This window comes from Gopherus flavomarginatus, chromosome 10 (genome assembly GCF_025201925.1).
Source record: "Gopherus flavomarginatus isolate rGopFla2 chromosome 10, rGopFla2.mat.asm, whole genome shotgun sequence".
Taxonomy (NCBI): Eukaryota; Metazoa; Chordata; order Testudines; family Testudinidae; genus Gopherus; species Gopherus flavomarginatus.
Genome location: NC_066626.1, coordinates 48,670,417 through 48,690,875, shown reverse-complemented (window position 1 = coordinate 48,690,875; position 20,459 = coordinate 48,670,417). Strand labels below are relative to the sequence as shown.

Sequence of the window (20,459 nt, the reverse complement as noted above, 5' to 3'; positions counted from 1 at the left end):
TGTGTGTGTGTGTGTGTATCAAGGTACTGTTGTTTTAGGAACTAGCTTGTGGCCCTTGGCTCTACCATAATACATATAAATAATAATAAACTCTTTACAGTGCAACCTTTATTATTCAAATCTCATTGATCTGAAATTCCCTGTTATCTTCACAAAAGTGAAGTTTGGCTATTTGATCCTTAGGAGCAAAGGTAGGTTGGTCTAACTAAAGACCCTTAGCCAATTATCTCCACCCTATTTTCCTTCTCACCCTTGCCCTTGTCTCTCATCAGTAGGGTGACCAGGAGCAAATGTGAAAAATTGGGATGCGGGTTGAAGGGTAATAGGAGCCTATGTAAGAAAAAGACCCAAAAATCGGGACTGTCCCTGTAAAATCTGGACATCTGATCACCCTACTCATCAGGCTACCTTGTGCTCCTTGATATTGGGGGATCCAGCCAGCAGATTGTGAAGTTTGCAGTCTCATATGCCTCAGATCATCCAAATCCTAGATTATTATATGGTTTTGGGCATCCCCCTGAGACCTTGGATCATTATCATTTTACTGAATGCAATAAAGTCTGTAATATCCCAGTTAACATATAACTGGTAAAGACTTAAAGAAATGCTGTGTTTATATTTACCTGCTCTTTCTGGTACTATTTTACAGTATGATGTTTAGTATATTCTGTGATATTATTCAGAGATATATTAATTCTTCATAGAAACATCTCTAAATGAAACATGTCATTTCCTAAGTAGTTCTTGTCTGTGTTGCTGCAAGGTCAGAGCATTTAATAATGGCTAGAATTCTGAATTGCCCGTATATGACCTTATGTTTTTGTAGCCCACCAGAGATGATCGTGGCTGGTTTGTCTCTCCTCTGGGGCCTAATCCTTGGTGGACCATTTTAGCTGCCGTAATTCCAGCTCTGCTTTGTACTATTCTTATCTTCATGGACCAGCAGATTACAGCTGTTATTATCAACAGAAAAGAACACAAACTAAAGGTATATGTTCATAGAACACAGTCAAAAGGTCATATGTTTACTTTACCTTCCTGCTTTGCTTTATGTAATGTACTTTTAACACTGCTCAATAACAATTAACTTACTGTGTATTATTTAGCAGTCTTATTCAATAAATTTTAAAAAATGGAGCAAGTGTGTTAATTTTGTGTATGTAATTTGTATTCTTTTCAGTGATTCTCTTTTTACACACGTCTTTAAAAGCGTTCTTAAAGCATATCCCTCAAGTCAGCAAAGCACTTAAGCAGGTGTCATTTAACTTTGAGCATCTGCTTAAGACCCATTGACTTCAAAGAACTTCAACATATGCTTTAAGTTAAGCACTTGCCAAAGTGCTTTACTTGATCTAAACAGTCATGTCTAATATTCTTGAAATCCAGACATCTGCTGGTGAGCATAATTTTGAGAATCTGTTAAGGGGACGTGGTATTTTCTTATCGCTTTGTTCCCTCTCTGCCTCTCCATATCTTTTGAATTTCCCCATAAGTGCGTTCTTCCCTTCCCTTCCTTCTTGGAGGAGGGAGAAGTGTAAAAACTGAACTTTAGAGGGAAAATGGTATCTTAAAACAACATAGAACAACTTCCTGCCAGATGTCTGCAGATGGAGAGGGGAGAAAGGGGCATCACCTCTCTGAAAAGCTGCTGGGCAAAATCCAACAGCAGGGTTCTGTACTTGTATATGCAGCAAATTTAGGCCTCTTTTGACATACTTTTAATAAACAGCAATCCAATCCCAGATCACTTTAGCAAATGTATTGGCGTCCTTCACTTTGCAATGCTTCTTCTTCGATGATTGTGACATTTGATATGTTCTTTTTTTTGCCCTTTTTGTCAGCCTGACTCTTCATGTCAATCCATAGCATTGCATGTGGTTAACTTGACAGATGCAGGAAATTGCTGCCAAGCTTTGGAATGTATTTTTTCAGCACTGGCATCTGGGAGTCAGATGGCTCTCCTGGCTGCCCTCTTGTCTTGCTACATATTAGTTTTGCTGGGGTCTGGTATAGCATCACCTGTTGCTATGCTTTCTTGTCCTCCCATATGTCAGTTTCCTTGGATCCTAGGAAAAACTCCCTGATTCTGTATGTATTAGTGCATACATTCCTCCAAAATGTGTCAGAAGGTAAAATAGGCGTCTCTGTTAGGATTTAGATTTAAACTCCTTTGAGTGCATGTGTGCATATAACTAATCTTTGTTAACACATCTCTGTGTTTAGCTAGACATGTCTTAGATGTAAGACTAGTGAGATAGTGAAGGGAGTTTTTAATTTGATTTACCTTATATGAAGATGTCTCCCATGGTAAACAAAATAAATGAATAAAAATGGCATTTTCATGTTTGGTATGTGACTTACATTTCAGAAACCCAAACCCTTCTTATTTTACAACTAAAACTCATCTTCAGAAAGAAATTGTCTGCTTCCAAATCATTTTTTCCTCTTTTTTATATTTCCTGTAGCAAATTCTGAATAGAGTGTGCCTTAGAGTTTCTTTTTTTAGTCTCTGTAGCAAACCCTTCCAAGTTTGTTTGGAAATGGTTTAGTTACTTTTTTTTATATCATCTGCATGCGTTTACAGGTAAGATTCTGGTTCAACACATTCATGTTATTTGCATGAGCTTTACTGCTTCATCAAAACAGGAAGTTGGACATGTTACCATATTGGAAAATATGTGATTTACCCTATGTGACTTTTCTCAGTAACAGTTTGAACTTTAAGTGCACTGTTGAACCACAGTCTGACAGTATGTCTACACAGCGGCTAGAGGTGTAATTTCCATCACAGTAAATGTTTTATTTTGATTTGAGAGAGTTCACTAAACATAGCAGGGTAGTTGTGGTGATGCGGGTAGCCAGCCAAATACAGTCCTGTCTGAGACCCTATATATATATAGTCAGGCAGCTAACCCATGCCTCTTTGGCTACACTTATATTCTTATAACACTATGTCGATCATATCTAGTATGTATACATCTATGCCAGTTGGGAATTATGCCTCCAGATGTAGTCTGAATATACTCACAGTGCTCCTGGGTTTCCACAAAGAGGGAGAAAAAAAGTCCAGCTGTGACAAAAAGTTCATTTATATGGAAAGCAATGTTCATTCTCACATACAAGTTGAACACAAACCAAGGTTAATTTTGAATGCATCTGAGGTTTGAATCAAATGTTTTACATATCTCTGCTTGATAGCACAGAAATGTTATAACTTGACTTATCTGATTGTCTAACACAGTCAACCTTTAAGGTGGCATTTCTTTCATACTGACTGTTCCTACCAATGGGATGGTATTTCTTAAGAATGCAACAGGGGAAAACTGAAAAAGCACAGTACCTGATTTATCTTTTTAACCAACCTTCTTAATTTATAGAAGACTATTTTTGCAATGGACAAAAGTAGAAACACATATTGAAATCTCCAGAAAAAAATCACAAGCAAACCTCAGTTCAGCATGATAATGATACTACTGAGAACTTATCAACTTGATGTGGCATTAATATAAGGATTTTAAAACATACAAAAAGGTGTATGTATTTTTATAGACACGATTTAAATTAGTTTTGTAGCTGCTAATTTAACAATATCTGTGATCTATTGTGGAGGGAAGAATCAAGTTTTGTGTTTCAACCTGCTGTATGACCATGTCTGTTTGCTTTCCTCTATGAAGTTTTTTTTAAAAGGTGAATTCATTGCATGTGAATGATACCATATTGGCAACCCTGGTAATTGGCATCCGCTGTTATCAACAGATCAGGTCCAGGTAAATCAGTAGTGACACATCTTTCTCCATATTTGTTCATCAGCATATCTGAAACTGGCTATGGAAGGACCACCTGTATGGATGGCTTCTCTTGGTATCTCTCATGACACCACCAGAAAAGAAACCAAATGATACCAGTTTTGGTAGTAGATTTGTGATGTGGATACTTGCCTGCTAGGAACTAGACTAAGACCACCAACTCATTTCACATAAATTACCAAACTATCACCGTAATAAACACCTTTCTCTCACTGCTGACATCAGCTGGATAAAACATGGAGGACTGCTACTTTCTGTTAGGCATTTGAGTTTTTGAAATTGTTTCTAATAGTTAATTAGGTATGCCTGCTGCTGGAGCTTTCCTAAGTTCAGATGTCATTTTACATCTTGTTGTTGTTGCTGTTTGTTTTAACAGAAAGGGTGTGGATACCATCTCGACTTGTTGATGGTGGCACTCATGCTTGGAGTGTGCTCTATTATGGGATTACCATGGTTTGTTGCTGCCACCGTCCTTTCTATTTCCCATGTGAATAGTTTGAAACTGGAATCAGAGTGCTCTGCTCCAGGAGAGCAGCCCAAATTTCTTGGAATACGGGAACAAAGAGTTACAGGGCTCATGATCTTTGTCCTAATGGGCTCATCTGTCTTTTTGACGAGTATTCTTAAGGTAATACATTTTAAAAAATAAAGAAAAAGTGAGTAGTACTGTACCGTACACAGAATTTCAATTCTGATTATGCTTTTTATTGATTAGACACACTGCTAACCAGTATCCTATATTGCAGTAATAGCTCTGTGTATGACAACAAACAATGTATTCTAACACTCACATAATAAAATAGGTAGGGACATTTCATATTTTTAACCAGAAAGGATTAGAGTGAAATCCTGGCCTCACTGAAGTCAGTGGTAGTTCTGTTACTGACTTCAGTGCGCCCAGGGTTTCACGGTTAGTCCAGCCTTGGATTAATGGCAAATTTTCATCTAAAAACCAAACTCTGGTTAAATTATACGAGCAACCGAATTTGTTTAGCATTTGGATAACTTAAGAACCTTGTGTGATCGATCTGTGGGTTAAAAAAAGGGGGGTTCCAATAAGCGTTCTGCAGTTGATGTCTTTGAAATAACCAGTGAAGCTTTCTCACATTCTCTACAGGTTCCAAGTCAAAGCAAAAAACTAGGGGTCTATTCTCACCATATCAGTAAGCCTTGTAGGCAAAATCCTTGTCCTGATGAAATTGATGGGAATTTTGCCATAGGTTTCATAGAGATCAGGATTTGGCCTTATGTATGGTTATCATGAAGGGAATAGGTTGTTTAATGCTTATATTTTTTGGTAATTCTGATTTAAATATAATTGTTAAGCATGTTTCACAAACAAGTGTGTTGTGTGGATTGCATTTAAAATAGGTGCTTAAATATGGAAAGATTTCCCTGCCCACATACTTTGTACCAGAAAGAGTCTGCACATTTTAACTAATTAGTCAGACTCACAAAATCATTGGGAAACAGTTGTGCTCTGTACTTACAACTCTGTGCAAACAACACAGACAGTTTCCCTTAGCAGTATTATTTATTTTGTTTTGTTTACAGTATGAAAAAGGTGTAATCTTAGATGCTTTTTCTGAGAATGTTGGTTGCAATGTTCAGGTCACATTCTGAACAATATTTTACCAGAAAGCTATCTGAGTATTGTATGTATGTACTCTTACACTTTTATTTTCCAGGCATTTTGTATTAATTTTTGAGAACAGAGAGTAAAGTACATTGTGGTAACTAACTGTTAAAGCAAAATGCATCTTTGGAGCCAGATTGTGCTTTTTATTTACACAGTTGTAAACCCAGAGTAACTCTACTAATTTTAAGGGAGTTATTCTGAATTTATTCTGGTTTGAGTAATTCAGGAACATGGCTCTTTGAATTAAAATATCTTTATACATGAACTGATATTCATTATGTTCTTCTTTTCTTCCTTTTTTTTCTTTCCCCTCGCTGTGCAGTTTATTCCTATGCCAGTACTCTATGGGGTATTTCTTTACATGGGTGCTTCATCTCTAAAGGGAATTCAGGTAAAATGGAGTACAAGAAAAGCACACATATGTTTCTCTGTTAGTTATTGTGTTTACTTTTAAAATGGATAGTCATTTTTTCTTTTACTATCTATTTACTTTCATATAGAAACTTAAAGGGACACTGTCAAGTTTCATTTCCTGGAAGTGACTAATTTGAAAAATAAAATGGATTTTTCTCTTTAAATAGTGTACATGGAAATTAAAAAAGCATTAAAAACCAATAATGATTCTTCTGCTCCTCTGTTGATTATTTAGAGAGACTTTTGGGTAGGCCTAAGAGCAACGCACTGTTGCACAGGCTCTTTCCTCTGTACACACCTGCCTGCTGCCTCTTCCATTTCAACATTGCTATTATTAATGGTAAACATCTGCTTGAGTTTCATCTACACAAGACCAATCCTTTGTTTAGCTGCTCTACAGCTGGTTTAGCCAGACTCTTGAGGATTCCCCTCTCACATGTAAGGGATATTTCAGATAGGGATTAGCAACTGTAACAACTCCTACAGTGGACATGACTTGGGGAAAGGGAATGCTCTGTCTAGTGATTCCCCACTGCTGGAATGGCCCTGGAGGCAGTTGGCAGCTGGAACACCATTGGCAACAATCTACTCATTGGGCCTAGGCCAGCACAGAGCTGGCCAAAGATCGTGGGAGTACCAACAGCTCCTTAACATCCCACTCTTCTGAGCTGTGCCAAGCACTCCACAGCTGCAGCTCAGGATCTGGCACTAGGGCTGTTTCTCATGTACTGATGCAAAGTGAAATGACATAGTAAAAACACGTATGCCCAGCCTACATGAACTCCCCCAAATTGACTAGTGCCAGTACAGCTGCACCGGTGTGTGAAAAGTGCTGAGATGGATGGACCCTTGCAAAGCCTGGGGGAGGGGCATGCGCCATCAACAAAACGGTGAAGTAGGCTATGCACAAAGTGCTGTCAAGTGCACAGAGAAAACAAACTAAAAGAGAAAGAAGCTAACGTTTTTCTTTAATCTCCTTCAGTTCCAGATATTTTAAGGGTTACTTGTCACAAAATGTGGAAATATGATTGCAAGTTGGCAGTGTCCCATTTATTTTAAGTTATGTTTATCGGTGGGGCTGGTTGTGTCATCTTTTATTAAGGTTGCCTCATACTTCACATTATAAGACCTTGTTTTCAGTTGCTTATAAATTTCTTAGAATTTAGTAGCTAAAATCTGTGCTTTATATTTCTTCTAGCTTTTTGATAGAATAAAGTTATTTTGGATGCCTGCAAAGCATCAACCAGATTTTATTTATCTGAGGCATGTTCCTCTTCGAAAAGTCCATCTCTTCACCATAATTCAGCTGAGCTGTCTTGTACTCCTATGGATTATAAAGGTTTCAAGAGCTGCCATTGTCTTTCCAATGATGGTATGAAAAATGTTATTTTATTTTCTCAAAAAGATAAGTTATTTCTCCCAACTTATAAATAATTGCTAGAAAGCTTGAATTGTGTACAGGCATATTCAAAATACAGGTAAGGGTAGTTTCACATTGCATGATCTAAGTGAAATTCTAGATAACCCTTGCAGTTTGGATCAAATCTCATTCACTTTATACATTTGAATAGCCCTACTGCCTATTCTCATGAGAAGGGTGAGTAGGATTTGGTCCTTTATGAGACTCTTTAACACTTTAAAAAAAATTCTACTTGATTGTTTTACACAAAGAACATCCATTCAATAAGGGTGTTTAGTGCCTGGAGAGATTTTTGTTGTTAACAGTTTTATGGCTTGTTGAAATAAACAACTCAATTGATTCTGTTACTGAAATCAATTCTCCTTAGTTATATCATTGACTTAAAAAAAGATTAGTATTTCATGCTGCCATAGAGGATGACAGTAAAGATTAATTGGCCCAGAATATACTGCACCCTAAAAAATTTTTCCCCAAGCCCTGAAAAATGCATCAGCCCTTCCAAAATAAAGAATACAATTCCAGCTTCCCTCTTAGATGATCCACCAACCAAATGTATGCAAGCAAAGCACAGTAGACAGTATAACATCCATATGTATGCTTGTGCCATGCATGCCTCTTAACTACAAATTTGAACACAATTACTTTTGAAAGTGTCCCTTTAAAAGCATATTTACCATTTTTTATTTGCCTACAATACCCTGACCATTGAAATAAATGTCTTGACCAGGTTTTAGCTTTGGTGTTTGTCAGAAAACTCATGGATTTATTTTTTACCAAACGGGAGTTAAGCTGGTTGGATGATTTGATGCCTGAGAGCAAGAAAAAGAAACTGGAAGATGCAGAAAAAGAGGTAGGTCGGGGTTTCACTTCCTAAGTCTTCTTTATCAATATTTCCACTGAATTATTTACCTCAAATCTTAGAGCTGAGTCATCATCCATGTGACATGTAGACTTAAGTGGGTCAGTCCTTTGACCTTGATTATATCACATTTTAAAGTTACAAATCTAAGACCCATTCCTGCAAATAGATGCACTACTGCAGACCTGTATGCTAGCATAATATCATACTGAGGTCAAAGAGTTTCTGTGTGGGTGGAAGGAATCCCAGTAGTAATATCTAATTATGTAGGGAGGGGTATGGTCTAGTGATTTGAACACAGGCCTAGGAGTCAGAAACCCCCGAGTTCTAATCCTGGAAATTACAGTGTTCTTCAGTGGCCTTGGACAATTCACTTAGGCCTGGATTTGTAAAGGTTATTCAGACATCGTTGTGCTCAGTGTTGCAACACTGAGTGATTTAGAAGGCTAAATCTAATTTTCAAAATGATTTAGGAACTTGAGAGCCTAAACCCCATTTGTCTCCTACTTGGATTTTTGCCTCTAGGTGCCTAAATCCCTTTTACAAGTGGTATGTAGGCTCCTAACTCAGTTGAACACATCAGCTCCTAAGTATTTTAAAAATCTGGGCCTTAGCCTCTCTACCTCAGTTTAACCATCTGTAGCATGGGGATAAAATTTACTGTCCTGTCTCTCTGGTGCATAGTGAAAATTAGTGTTTTTATGAAATAATTGGAAAACCAAAGATGCTATATAAATGATAAATATATTAATTATTAATATTTACTATTTGCAATCTATGTCCAAAGCTATCAGAATGAAATTTAAAATACACTGCTCATTCCACTTCACACTGTAACTGATATACCAATGGAAACAAGAGATTAGAGTCCACATCTGTTGTCTTTTTGAGTCAAACTAATTATAAGTAATCAAGGTACCTTTTTTCACATTTTGGGTTGTTGGAAAGGAACCCTTTTCATATCATCCCTATGTTTTGCTTTTGTGTCGCTTTCTTTCACATTCCAGATAGCATCGCATCAGACAACAAAACTGGGATTTTTTTTTTTTTTTTTGCTGCTGCTGCTTTATTTCAGTCACTGTCTATTTCGAGAGGTTATTTTTACATGTTTTGGCATTTCTAAATATTTGGAGCTATCATTAAAACTGTTTAACTGTCAAAAACTTATGAAGCTGTGAAGCCTGGAAATGACAAAATTAACTAGTAATAAAACTTCTGAAATGTATTCTAAAGAATTAATTGGAGAGTTGCTACTGCACAGATTTTAAAAATAGAAATATTCTACCCACAAGAGTATAAATAAAGTTGACAAGATCTAAAAACTTGTTTGACTGGATCAAAATTTTTTAATTTACGTTGCTTTACATTTCTAGGGCAATTTTTTTCCACTGCTTTGCAGTTTTGCTTTGTATATTATTCATCTCTTCCAATACACACTTCAGAGGCCGCTTCAGAGTTAATTAAGCCATTTTGAGTAAGAGCCGAATGGACAAAATACACTATTCTCATTATAAAAATTAAAATGATGACTTCTTTAACAGGTCTAGTAGTAAAATGGGTAGGGAGACAACCTCAATTTTGGCAAGGCTTAAATTTCCTCACTGAGGGAAATGATACTGGCCATTATAACTAGTGCCAAATTAAGAGTGTGGGCTCGGAATGTGGGCCATATAACCAGGGTGCTGTCACAGTGCCTGCCACGCGGTGGTATCCCTAACTTTGTTGCTGTTGGTCACTCTCAATCCTCCTAATAAATGCAGGGATTAGCTAGTAGAGTGACACCCATACAAGGCAAATGGAGCAAGCCTCTTCCTACTCTGCCACCTCTTGCTCCCCAGTATGGAAATAACACTCCCACCCCTTTCCCCTGGGTTATTGGTTACATAGGGCTTTAATTGCTTGTGATTCAGTCTTTATGGGGTTGTGTGTGCTGTGCTGTGTTAGCGCAGGCTGTTATGATTGCACCCATTGGGCAGTGTAGGCCCACCTAACTTTGAGGCATTTGCCTGGGTTCAGGTTGTGCAGACACTATTATTTCCATGGTTCAGTTGAATGGTTTGTTTTGTTGGATTGCGATGTTAGAGGATTGACCATGGGAGCATGGGTTAGGTGCCCCTCACTAGGAATAGAATTAATGGGGCATGTATAGACTCTCCTGCACCCACATTTTCCTGTAAATTAGGTATCTACCCACCTTTAGTGCAGAGAGTTTTGCATTTGCAGAGAACCTGGCACTCTTGCGGAAAATGTTGAAGTTTCCTCATGTAATAGGTTGCATGGGGCTGTGGCCCTTAAGTAGGCCCTGGGATGTGTGCTGGCCTGCCTGAGGTATTGGAATAATGTGGGCTCTGTAGAACATTGAGTTTAATGGGGTATACTTGAGGGTATATGTTAAGGAATGGCGTATATTCGAGGAATGCTCTGGATTTGAACTAAGAAAAGGAATAAAGCCTGTAGCTGCTTGAAGTGGCTCTTGCCCTCTCACTGTCAACAGGACATGTTGCTTTTAGGAGTTATGTTTTTCTGGAGTTAAAGGTTTCATGAACTTGCAATATTTGACCAATGGATTTGAATGCACATCCTCATTCTCCTTAGCCCCTGGTATTCCTAGCTGCCTTTTTGTGTTCCACTGAAAATTAATTTTGGAGCCCTGGCTGTGCATGCAGACATAAATCTGGGATTATCTGATTCTTGCTTGCTCAACAGTGCGGCTTAAATGTCTGCTCTTACATAGTGTTTGAAATCTGATATATACATTCTTTGCTGAATATTTATTAGTAACTTCACTCTCTTTTTGTTACAAAGGAAATTTTTATGTTTAGCATTGAAAAATACCATTAAGTGGAAAATTGTCCTTTAAATACATTATTCTTAGCATCAGATGTTTCAAGCATAAAAAGCAATTGGAATTGTATCCTCTGTTTTAAAGAACTTTAGTAAATATTTAATATTACAGAAAAGAAAGGTTATAACAGATATAAAAAGATCCATGTTCAGAACATCATTTTGTCTCTTGCATCTAAATGTCTTCCTCCTAGGAAGAACAAAGTATGTTAGCAATGGAAGAGGAAGGCACTGTTCAGTTACCACTCGAAGGTCATTACAGGTAAAATATACTTTTGATTAACTTGGGGTGATGTAAGCAAACATGAGAAAAGGACTAAACAATTGTATAAAACCCTGTCATGCCATAATACTTGTGACAATTCTTAATCTTTGCACAGAGTGAAATCTGTCCTATCAAGAGGAAATATGCATGTGTGTTAGCAGAGCACAAATATGAATCCCAAAGCTAATGCTTCAGGCTTTTGTGTCCTAGGTTCCACCTCCCTAGTCTTGGGACCTGATCCTGCAGTCTTCATTCAGCATGAAAAAAGTACAGAAGTGGAAGTTTTGCCTGTGAAAAGACTGCAGGATCAGCCCACTAATGGTGAATATCTGGGCTGGCTCTTGGTACACCCACTGCAAGACTAGGGTGGGGAGCAGGGTGGGAAGGTCCCGGAGCTCAGGCTGCAGCCCTGCTGTCAAACCCTGTGAGCCTGTGTCAGCTGGCATGAGCCAGCTGCTGATTTCTAATTGCACTGTAGACATACCTTAAGAGGCCACAGGCACAGTCAAGACACTAGTCTTGCAAACAGGTGTAATTCATCAAAAACTTTGGAGCCACTTTTTTCTTTTTTTTGTATACCGAGTCTTGATCTGCATACAAGTAATGTCATAAATGATGTACAATATTTAGTTTTATGCTATCACAGACTGAGGCCCTTAATACTTTAAAAAAATAAATATATGAAAGGTTAAGTCCACGGTCCTACAGTTCTTACTCAGCAGCAGTCCTAGTAAAGTTAGGGAAATAAGTAAAGGGTTCAGGAGTCTCCTGTTACTGACTTTTTTAATACCTCCTTTTTTTTAATAGAAAGAATATTCATTTTGAAATCATTAAAAAAAATCTTTAAATTACTCCAGCTTTGCAATGGTTTTAAAACACTGCAGCTTACACTTGGAGTTGGTTAGTATAGTCTAGAACAGTGTTGCTCAATCTTTTTGATATTAGGAACTGGCTGGCTGTGTTCTTCAACTGCGTCAGGGAGATCTCAGGAACCGTCACCAGTCCACAGACCGGTCATTGAGAAACACTGATTTAGTGAATTGATCAGGGTGCTACGGACCAGGAATTCTTCCATTCTAGTCCATTGATATGTTCAGAGATCTTAGGAAACTTACATAACCTTTCTGTATCTCATTTTCCCCATCTATAAATTGGTGGTGATGCCTACTTACCTTGCAGATGTTGTTAGGCTCAATTAATTCATGTTTGTACAACATTTTGCAAGACTCAAGCACTAAATAAGTGACATTAATGGAGTATGTGTGAAGTTGCTAATAATATTTACTAAGTTCTAATATAATTGTTTAACATATTCATATATTTCTCATCATAATAATCAATGACTAAGTCCTGCTGTATAGTAATATAGAGAACAAAGACTGATCACTTGTGATATTGTGTTTTCATTTCTGTCTAGAGATGATCCATCTGTAATAAATATTTCTGATGAAATGGCAAAAACTGCCGTATGGAAGACATTGCTGATATCCTCAGAGAATGCAAAGGATAAGGAGTCAAGCTTTCCTTCTAAAAGGTTTTAACTTTTAAGTTATTAATATATTAAACCTCATGTATTGGGGCCAAGCAAAACAGCTGATTTTTTTAAATTGAAAACTGAGGGACTATAAAACATCTTTGGCTACCACTAAGTTTATTTCTTGAAGAGTTATTTATTTTTTTAAAAATTGTCTAATTAAAATATTCTGAGCCATATACATATTATGACCTTATAGAATCACAAATACTTGCATGCTAGGGTGGAAAATAATATAGTTCAGTATGCTGATGCCTGTGTAACAAACCACAGACTCATAATACCTGAAATCACACAGCATTTATTCTGAGTCTGTTCTTTGAATAAAGACAACATGGTCATCACTGTAACTGACATGTTCACACGCAGTACCCACTAGTGTTAATGAGTGTTACACATATACATTTAGGGCAAAGTAGAATGCTTGAAATTGCAATAAAAGTATCTTTCATTATATATATTTCTGAATATTTGTAACTCCTATTTAGAACAGCCAAACAAATGTAATTTCCTGTTGGCATAAAGTTTAAAGTATAATCCAGGAATATTGTAAAATGCCAAGAGCATTTTTGTCCATGCCGTAGAGTACGACTATGAATGAGTAGATATGTTAAATGTACAGCATTTATTGTAGCAAGTATCTTCTGCTATTTTCATAACTTTTAAATTAACATGATTTTCTACTTAATTGTTTTATATCACATTTCTATCATAAGCTCCCCTTCCTAATCACTCTAGAAGCTGATTCCCCAAAGGTAAGACCCTGTCCCTCAACCTCCTCGATTGCATTTTCCCATTTTAAATAGTGTCTTCTGGAAACCCAGATGATTTACTATATGTAATTTTTGGGGAGACAAAATGAATGGAAAACTCATGATCCATGTTAAAATATTTCTGTCAGAATTCTCAGTGTTATTTTGTAATATTTGAAATAGGTACTGTTCTATAAGGTCTGGAAGTGTTTCTCATGTTTTTAAGGAATCCATATACATTGTCTATTTAAATGAGAAATTGAATTTACTCACAATATATACATTTTTATTTGTCCAGTAGTAATTTTTATTATTTTAATCCAGAATTTGTACCATAGATTTCTAAATCCAAGATATATCCCTGGAAAGTTGATTTTTTAATTTGGGAAGAGATGAAATAGTAGAAAAAAATTCAGTTAGCGTCACTAAACTGAGTGAAATTAAATATAGAAGTTGTGGTCCTGAATTTTGTCACCCCAAAATGGCACGCTGCTTTTTCAGTGTTGTTCCTTTACACAAACAGCATGAACAAGTTTAACAGTTAATGACCAACAATCTTGATTTCAAATCTCTATGGACCAGTTTACTCATGTGCTCCATTTTAGGACCAATTTACTATCAATCAAAATAAAAACATGGCTCTGATTTTGTCTCCCACCCTCTATATGAGTTCCAAAGGCCATAATCACAGTAGATCTGTGTATGGGGGAAGTGTATAGTGAGGCTGTGCAGGGGAACTCTCTAACCCTCTGCATTTTGGGGCTGTCTCTTAACAGCTATGTGGATCTACTGGTTAAAAATCCTACATCAGAAATGCAGTGACTGCAATTTCAGTGATAGCTAAAAACACAAACACAGAAATAGTCCCCTCACTAATAAAGTTCTAAGCAACCTGCTACTCATTTTAATAAACTCTGAGCTAGATTATTTCATTATGAACCCAATTCTGAATCCCTGCATGTAACTTGAGTGCATAAGCCTTGCTCAGAATATCTCTGTGGAAACTAAGGTAAAGAATCCTATTTTCAAGGGGAGACGCACCAGTGCAACCACTCAGGGTACATCTACACTACGGGATTATTCCGATTTTACATAAACCGGTTTTGTAAAACAGATTGTATAAAGTCGAGTGCATGCAGCCACACTAAGCACATTAATTCAGCACATGGTCCGAGGCTAGCTTCGATTTCCGGAGCGTTGCACTGTGGGTAGCTATTCTGTAGCTATCCCATAGTTCCCACAGTCTCCCCCGCCCCTTAAAATTCTGGGTTGAGAGCCCAGTGGCTGATGGGGCAAAAATCATTGTCACGGGTGGTTCTGGGTGAATGTCATCAGTCATTCCTTCCTCCGGGAAAGCAACAGCAGACAATCATTTCGCGCCCTTTTTCCCTGGATTGCCCTGGCAGACGCCATAGCATGGCAACCATGGAGCCCGTTCAGCTTTTTTTTTTTTTACAGTCACCGTATGTGTACTGGATGCCACGGACAGAGGCGATACTCCAGCGATACACAGCAGCATTCATTTGCTTTTGCATAATAGCAGAGATGGTTACCAGTCATTCTGTACCGTCTGCTGCCAGTGTAATTTGGCAATGAGATGACGGTTATGTGTCTTTCTGTGCTGTGTGCTACTATCATGGGTGCCCCTGGCTGAGATTGGCCGGGGGTGCAAAAGCAAAACTGGGAATGACTCCCTGAGTCAATCCCTCCTTTATGGTTTCTAAAAATAGAGTCAGACCTGCCCAGAATATGGGGCAAATGTACTAGAGAAGCAGTGTATCAGAGAATACAGCTGCTCTGTGTCAGATCCTGCAGAAATGATGAGCTACATGCCATTCCCGGGGGGTGCCCCTGCAACAACCCCACCCGTTGCTTCCCTTCTCCTCCAACCTTCCTGGGCTACCATGGCAGTGTCCCCCGCATTTGTGTCATGAAGTAATAAAGAATGCAGGAATAAGAAACACTGAGTTTTTAGTGACATAAAATGATGGGGAGGCAGCCTCCCGGTGCTATCATAGTCCAGGCAGGACATTAAGCAGTATGGGGGAGAGGAGCCCAGCATCCCACTGCTGTGATAGTCCAGGCAGTACAGAATCTTTTCTTTTCACATGAAAGGGAGGGGGCTGATTGAAGCTCAGCCCCCAGTTGCTATGATGAAGACGGTTACCAGCCGTTCTGTACCATCTACTGGGAATGACCAGGAGTCATTCCTATTTTCACCCAGGCGCCCCCGGCCAGCCTTACCTGAAGCCAGCCAGGAGCACTCACAGGTTGATAAGAAGGACGGTTACCAGTCCTACTGCATCGTCTGCCACCGGGGAGGGGAAAGGAGTGAATACTTCTCTTCACTGCTGCAGCATCGTGTCTACCAGCAGCATTCAGTAGACAGACATAGGGTGACATTGAAAGAAATCAAGAAATTATTTCTTTCCCTTTCCTTTCACATGGGGGGGGCGTGTAAATTGACGAGCTATTCCCTGAACTATGCCAGACAATGTGTTTGAACCTACGGGCATTGGGAGCTCAGCCAAGAATGCAAATACTTTTCGGAGACTGCTGGGGACTGTGGGATAGCTGGAGTCCTCAGTACCCCCTCACTCCCTCCATGAGCGTCGATTTGAGTCTCTGGCTTCCCGTTACACTTGTCACGCAGCACTGTGTAGCCTGTAGATTTTTTTTTCAAACGCTTTGGCATTTCGTCTTCTATAACGGAGCTTTGATAGAACAGGTTTGTCTCCCCATACAGCAATCAGATTCAGTATCTCCCGTATGGTCCATGCTGGAGCTCTTTTTGGATTTGGGACTGCATTGCCACCCGTGCAAACAGGAAATGAAAATCAAAATTGCGCGGGGCTTTTCCTGTTTACCTGGCCACTGAGCTGAGATTGCTGTCCAGAGCGGTCACAGTGGTGCACTGTGGGATACCGCCTGGAGGCCAATACCATCGATTTGTGGCCATACTAATTCTAATCTGATATGGTAATACCGATTTTAGCGCTACTTCTCTCGTCGGGGAGGAGTACAGAAACCGATTTAAAGAGCCCTTTATATCGATATAAAGGGCCTCGTAGTGTGGACGGGTACAGCGTTAAATCAGTTTAACGCTGCTAAAATCAGTTTAAGCGCGTCGTGTAGACCAGGGCTCAGTGGCTAAGGGGGCTTACAAGAGTTTTCACTAGAAGCTAATCTTGAACCTAAAACATACAGGGCCTTACCCATGAGTGACAAGTATTACAGATCTGTATTTTTCTGCTTTTAAATGGAGATTGTAATCTCCTCAGCTCAGGGGCAGTATCTCATTTATCTACCAAGTGCCATGCATATCTATGGTGCTGTCTTTAATTATTATTGCCTCTGTGCGCGCACGCACACGCACACGCACACACACACACACACACACACCCCACCCCCTAGAGAGGGAATAGGTATATGAGCCAAATGTTCTGCTGGAAATACTGGTGCATCTCCAGTGACTTTAAGACAACTGCACCAAATTATGTTGGCAGAGAATTTGGCTCAGATGATATTAATGAGGTTGTATGGGGTGGGTCTCAGGAGATAATTTGACCTTTATGACTATTCAGTGTTTCCTGGTGATTATTTTCACTCCTTTTACTCAACCTAAGATGTAGGGTCTGGGCACGAAGTTCATACTCATGTGAGTAAGAACTGGAGGATGAGGCCCTTCGTTTTCCATTTTCAGGCTTTTAACCATAAAATCCTCCTTACTGTAAATGCTCAACCCATAGCTATAGAAATCCAAAGTCGTCTGTGTCTAGTGGCCTAGCTTGTCTCAGCTGCCTGAGTAGAACACAGGGACAGAGGTGGATTCCAATAAACAAAGGACACAATCTTTTTATTTTTTGTTCTTTGTAAACAAAAGCAAGTTCATATCATGCTTAGTTATGATATAGCAGAAACAAAACTAAATAAGGGCCAAATTCTGTCCTCAGGTGCATGTGTGTGGCTTAAATTGAGTTCAGTGGAAATTTTATGCTGATATTTGAGGATACAGTTTGATCTCAAATGGCTAGAAAAGTATTGAAAATAAATGGATGCAGTGGTAATAGTTATAAGGGTGACCACACTGAAAAGTTCAAAGGGCTTTGCAGGTAGTTAAGGAAATGGGATGACAGTATTCTGCTTCCTGCAGGAACGTGTGTTCTGCCATAAAGAGAGAAATGTGCATTGTCTTGTGTTGAAGGCAATTGCACTTGTGCTTTTTGAGACTGAACCACTAAACAAGCATTTAATATAGCCCTGGCCTCGTTTATATGTTATCTGCCAAACATGACTAAATGAGGCTAATGGAAACAAATGAAGATCCTGTAATAAAATTTCATATAAGCATTTTTCACCAGTACATGCTCTGTCCAGCCAAAAACATACAAAGCGTTCTGAGTGCATGAATCTTGGAACGCTCTTTGGTGCTAACATAATAAACCAACAAACAAGAAGTTCAGTGCTGAACGTGTTGCAGAGCTGCTTCAGGGGAGAAGAGGTTAGGTAAAGTAAATGACTTCTCAGCCACTCCAGTGCAGTTACCCTATCATGGACTCTTCTGTCCCTGTCCATGGCTCACCGGTGCTCCTTAGCCCCTTAGCCCAAAGGGTCTACACACAGAATCTCAGCAAGGGAGACATCCTCTTCAGCCAGCACAGCCTATTTTGATTTCTCTGGCTGATTCAGTGATAAGGAAAAATCCACTCCTGATGTCAGACTCTCAGGGGACATGCACTCCCTACAGCATCCCCAGGAGACAGCCTGGTAGGGTAGAGACTCTTTTTTCCAGAGAAGGTGACAGGACTGGGCAGTTGCATCCAGCTGAAATCAGTATTCCTCTGTTGGTTCCAGAAGCACCCCTTGAAATAGGCAGAAGCCTCCACAGCCAGGGAGATAAGTTTGGGCTTGATTTAACTAAATGAAAATAACATCTGTACCCCTACAAACTATTTGTGTGAGGAAATTTTACAGGAGCAATGTTGGAGACTCCTTTGAAAATTTGTCCCACCTTACTTAAAATCCTGTTTGGATTTGGCCTGGTTCTCATTTACTCCTGCTAGGGAATCATTCCTACCGGGAGGTTATAGTTATGCTCCAGGTTTGTATTTCAGAAACGCATATCGCCATCCTTTGTCAAAGGGTTGATTTACCTGCCTGTTGGAAGTGTCTTTAAATTGTATTAATGTGACTGGATGAATCTTGCTCTAAGGAGCTTGCAGTGACTCTCCTTTCACATAACAATGCAACCTATGTGTTGTGCAGGTTGTCATAAAATAGGATTCAGGACAGAGAAAATAATCACCCTTGCACATCTTGTATATTGCTTTCTGTAGGCAAATCATCAGCATTTTTCCATTAAAATTGTGTTAGAATTTGAATCAAAAATAGAAAATATTCTTTTTGTTAATATCCAGCTGACAACTGCCTTGTGCATGGCTGGGATACTCCTTTTTTAAAAAAAAAATTGTGCCTGGTATCACACAGCATAAATGTGTACTGACTCAATGATTTACAATTAATAGTTTGATTTTTTTCCGAAGAAAGGAAGACCCTGAATCTCTGCTCACTGCCTCTTCAAATAAATTGGTCCAAAATATTTCTCATACATGAGTGATGAGAATACACATATTTATAGCAAAGAAATACTGGGACCTCTTGTTTATGTCATTTTAAAAAATGCTGGTATTGTCTCAAAATTGTACCATTATCATTGTTTTAAAAAATCATTAACAGTTGTACAGTATTTGAAAAAAAAAAAGCAGCAACTATTTTTTCTTGCATGCTCGCAGATTTGCACGTGTAAACTTTGTTTATTGTTTACTTATCTCTTTACTAAAATGCTGGCCAGTGTCATCTGTACTATGGAACACTGCAATTTTTCACTCTTGCTTCCCAGTTTGTGCCATGCAGCATGAAAAGTTAATGCAATCATGTGTGTTTTTCCCCAGGTGAAATGCTTTAGCAACTAGGATAAGCCCTGCTGTAACATATATTCTTTTTTATTTACGCTCCTCCCCCCACAGTGCTGAAAGCAGAAGAGAGAAGAAAGCTGACTCAGGGAAAGGTGTTGACCGGGAGACTTGTCTATGACTTGTTCTTCAATTTATTTTTACAAACAAATGAAAGGAATGCCACAATCATTAATATAACTGATTTGATCATATATTGTAAACTTGTCTTTCATCCCAAACTAGCACAGGTAATGTAAGTAGTGCAATATTTATTTCATTTTCTTCTAAGTGTCTACACCATCAGATATCTGTGCAAAAATCTACTGTACCCAATGCAAAAATCTTCACTTTCCTTGCTATGTTTTAGCCATTTGTTAATACTGAATTCATCTCAACAATTTAGTAAGCATAATTTCTTTCAAATGTAACTTAGTAGCTTTGTACTGTATTTTTCTACTTCACCTGTGTGAAGATCCCTAATAATTTCATTCAAAACAAACTTGAAACATAGCCCCATTTCTTTTTTAGCTCTAGTCAATTATTTCGAGACCCAAATTAACAAGATTTAAAAAAAAAAATTACTGACCTGATCCTGCAAACCCTATCTCACTAGAATAATCCTTACCCATGTGAACTTTTCCACTGAACTCAAGGGTTACTCTTGCACTAAGAGCAATGCTATCAGACCTAATATTTATGCAGTTTTCCTTGAATTAATACAGAATATTTAATATTCAAATTTGTATGTAACTGGAACATAAAATCACATATCTAATATATAAAACATTCTTTTACCTTGTTAAAAAAGAGATATCCATTGATGTGAAATATTAATATGGTATTTGCTAAAAATGCAAGCTGTGATTACAGTGTCTTGTACTGTACTGAATGTTGCAGTGGTAGGTCAAACAGCTGCATTATGTTGTTAATGAACCCAGTATTTTATAATGCTAGTGGGAATTTTGTAGATAT

General features: G+C 38.4%; 1 protein-coding gene across 6 annotated transcripts in view; it reads left to right on the top strand.

Moving 5' to 3' along the window:
* SLC4A10 (solute carrier family 4 member 10) overlaps positions 1-19,859 on the top strand; it is a 331,078-nt gene extending 311,219 nt beyond the window's left edge. For 5 of the 6 annotated variants that reach the window (XM_050969205.1, XM_050969204.1, XM_050969203.1 and 2 more), the window contains 8 exons: positions 827-988; positions 4,183-4,434; positions 5,768-5,836; positions 7,058-7,231; positions 8,007-8,129; positions 11,177-11,244; positions 12,665-12,781; positions 19,560-19,859. In XM_050969205.1, the coding sequence (XP_050825162.1) occupies positions 827-988; positions 4,183-4,434; positions 5,768-5,836; positions 7,058-7,231; positions 8,007-8,129; positions 11,177-11,244; positions 12,665-12,781; positions 19,560-19,626 (1,032 nt within the window). In that variant the 3' untranslated portion in view covers positions 19,627-19,859. Of the gene's footprint in view, positions 1-826; positions 989-4,182; positions 4,435-5,767; positions 5,837-7,057; positions 7,232-8,006; positions 8,130-11,176; positions 11,245-12,664; positions 12,782-13,497; positions 13,537-19,559 lie in introns of all 6 variants that reach the window. The other variant, XM_050969206.1, reaches the window with a different exon arrangement.
* The last annotated feature ends 600 nt before the right edge of the window (positions 19,860-20,459 follow it).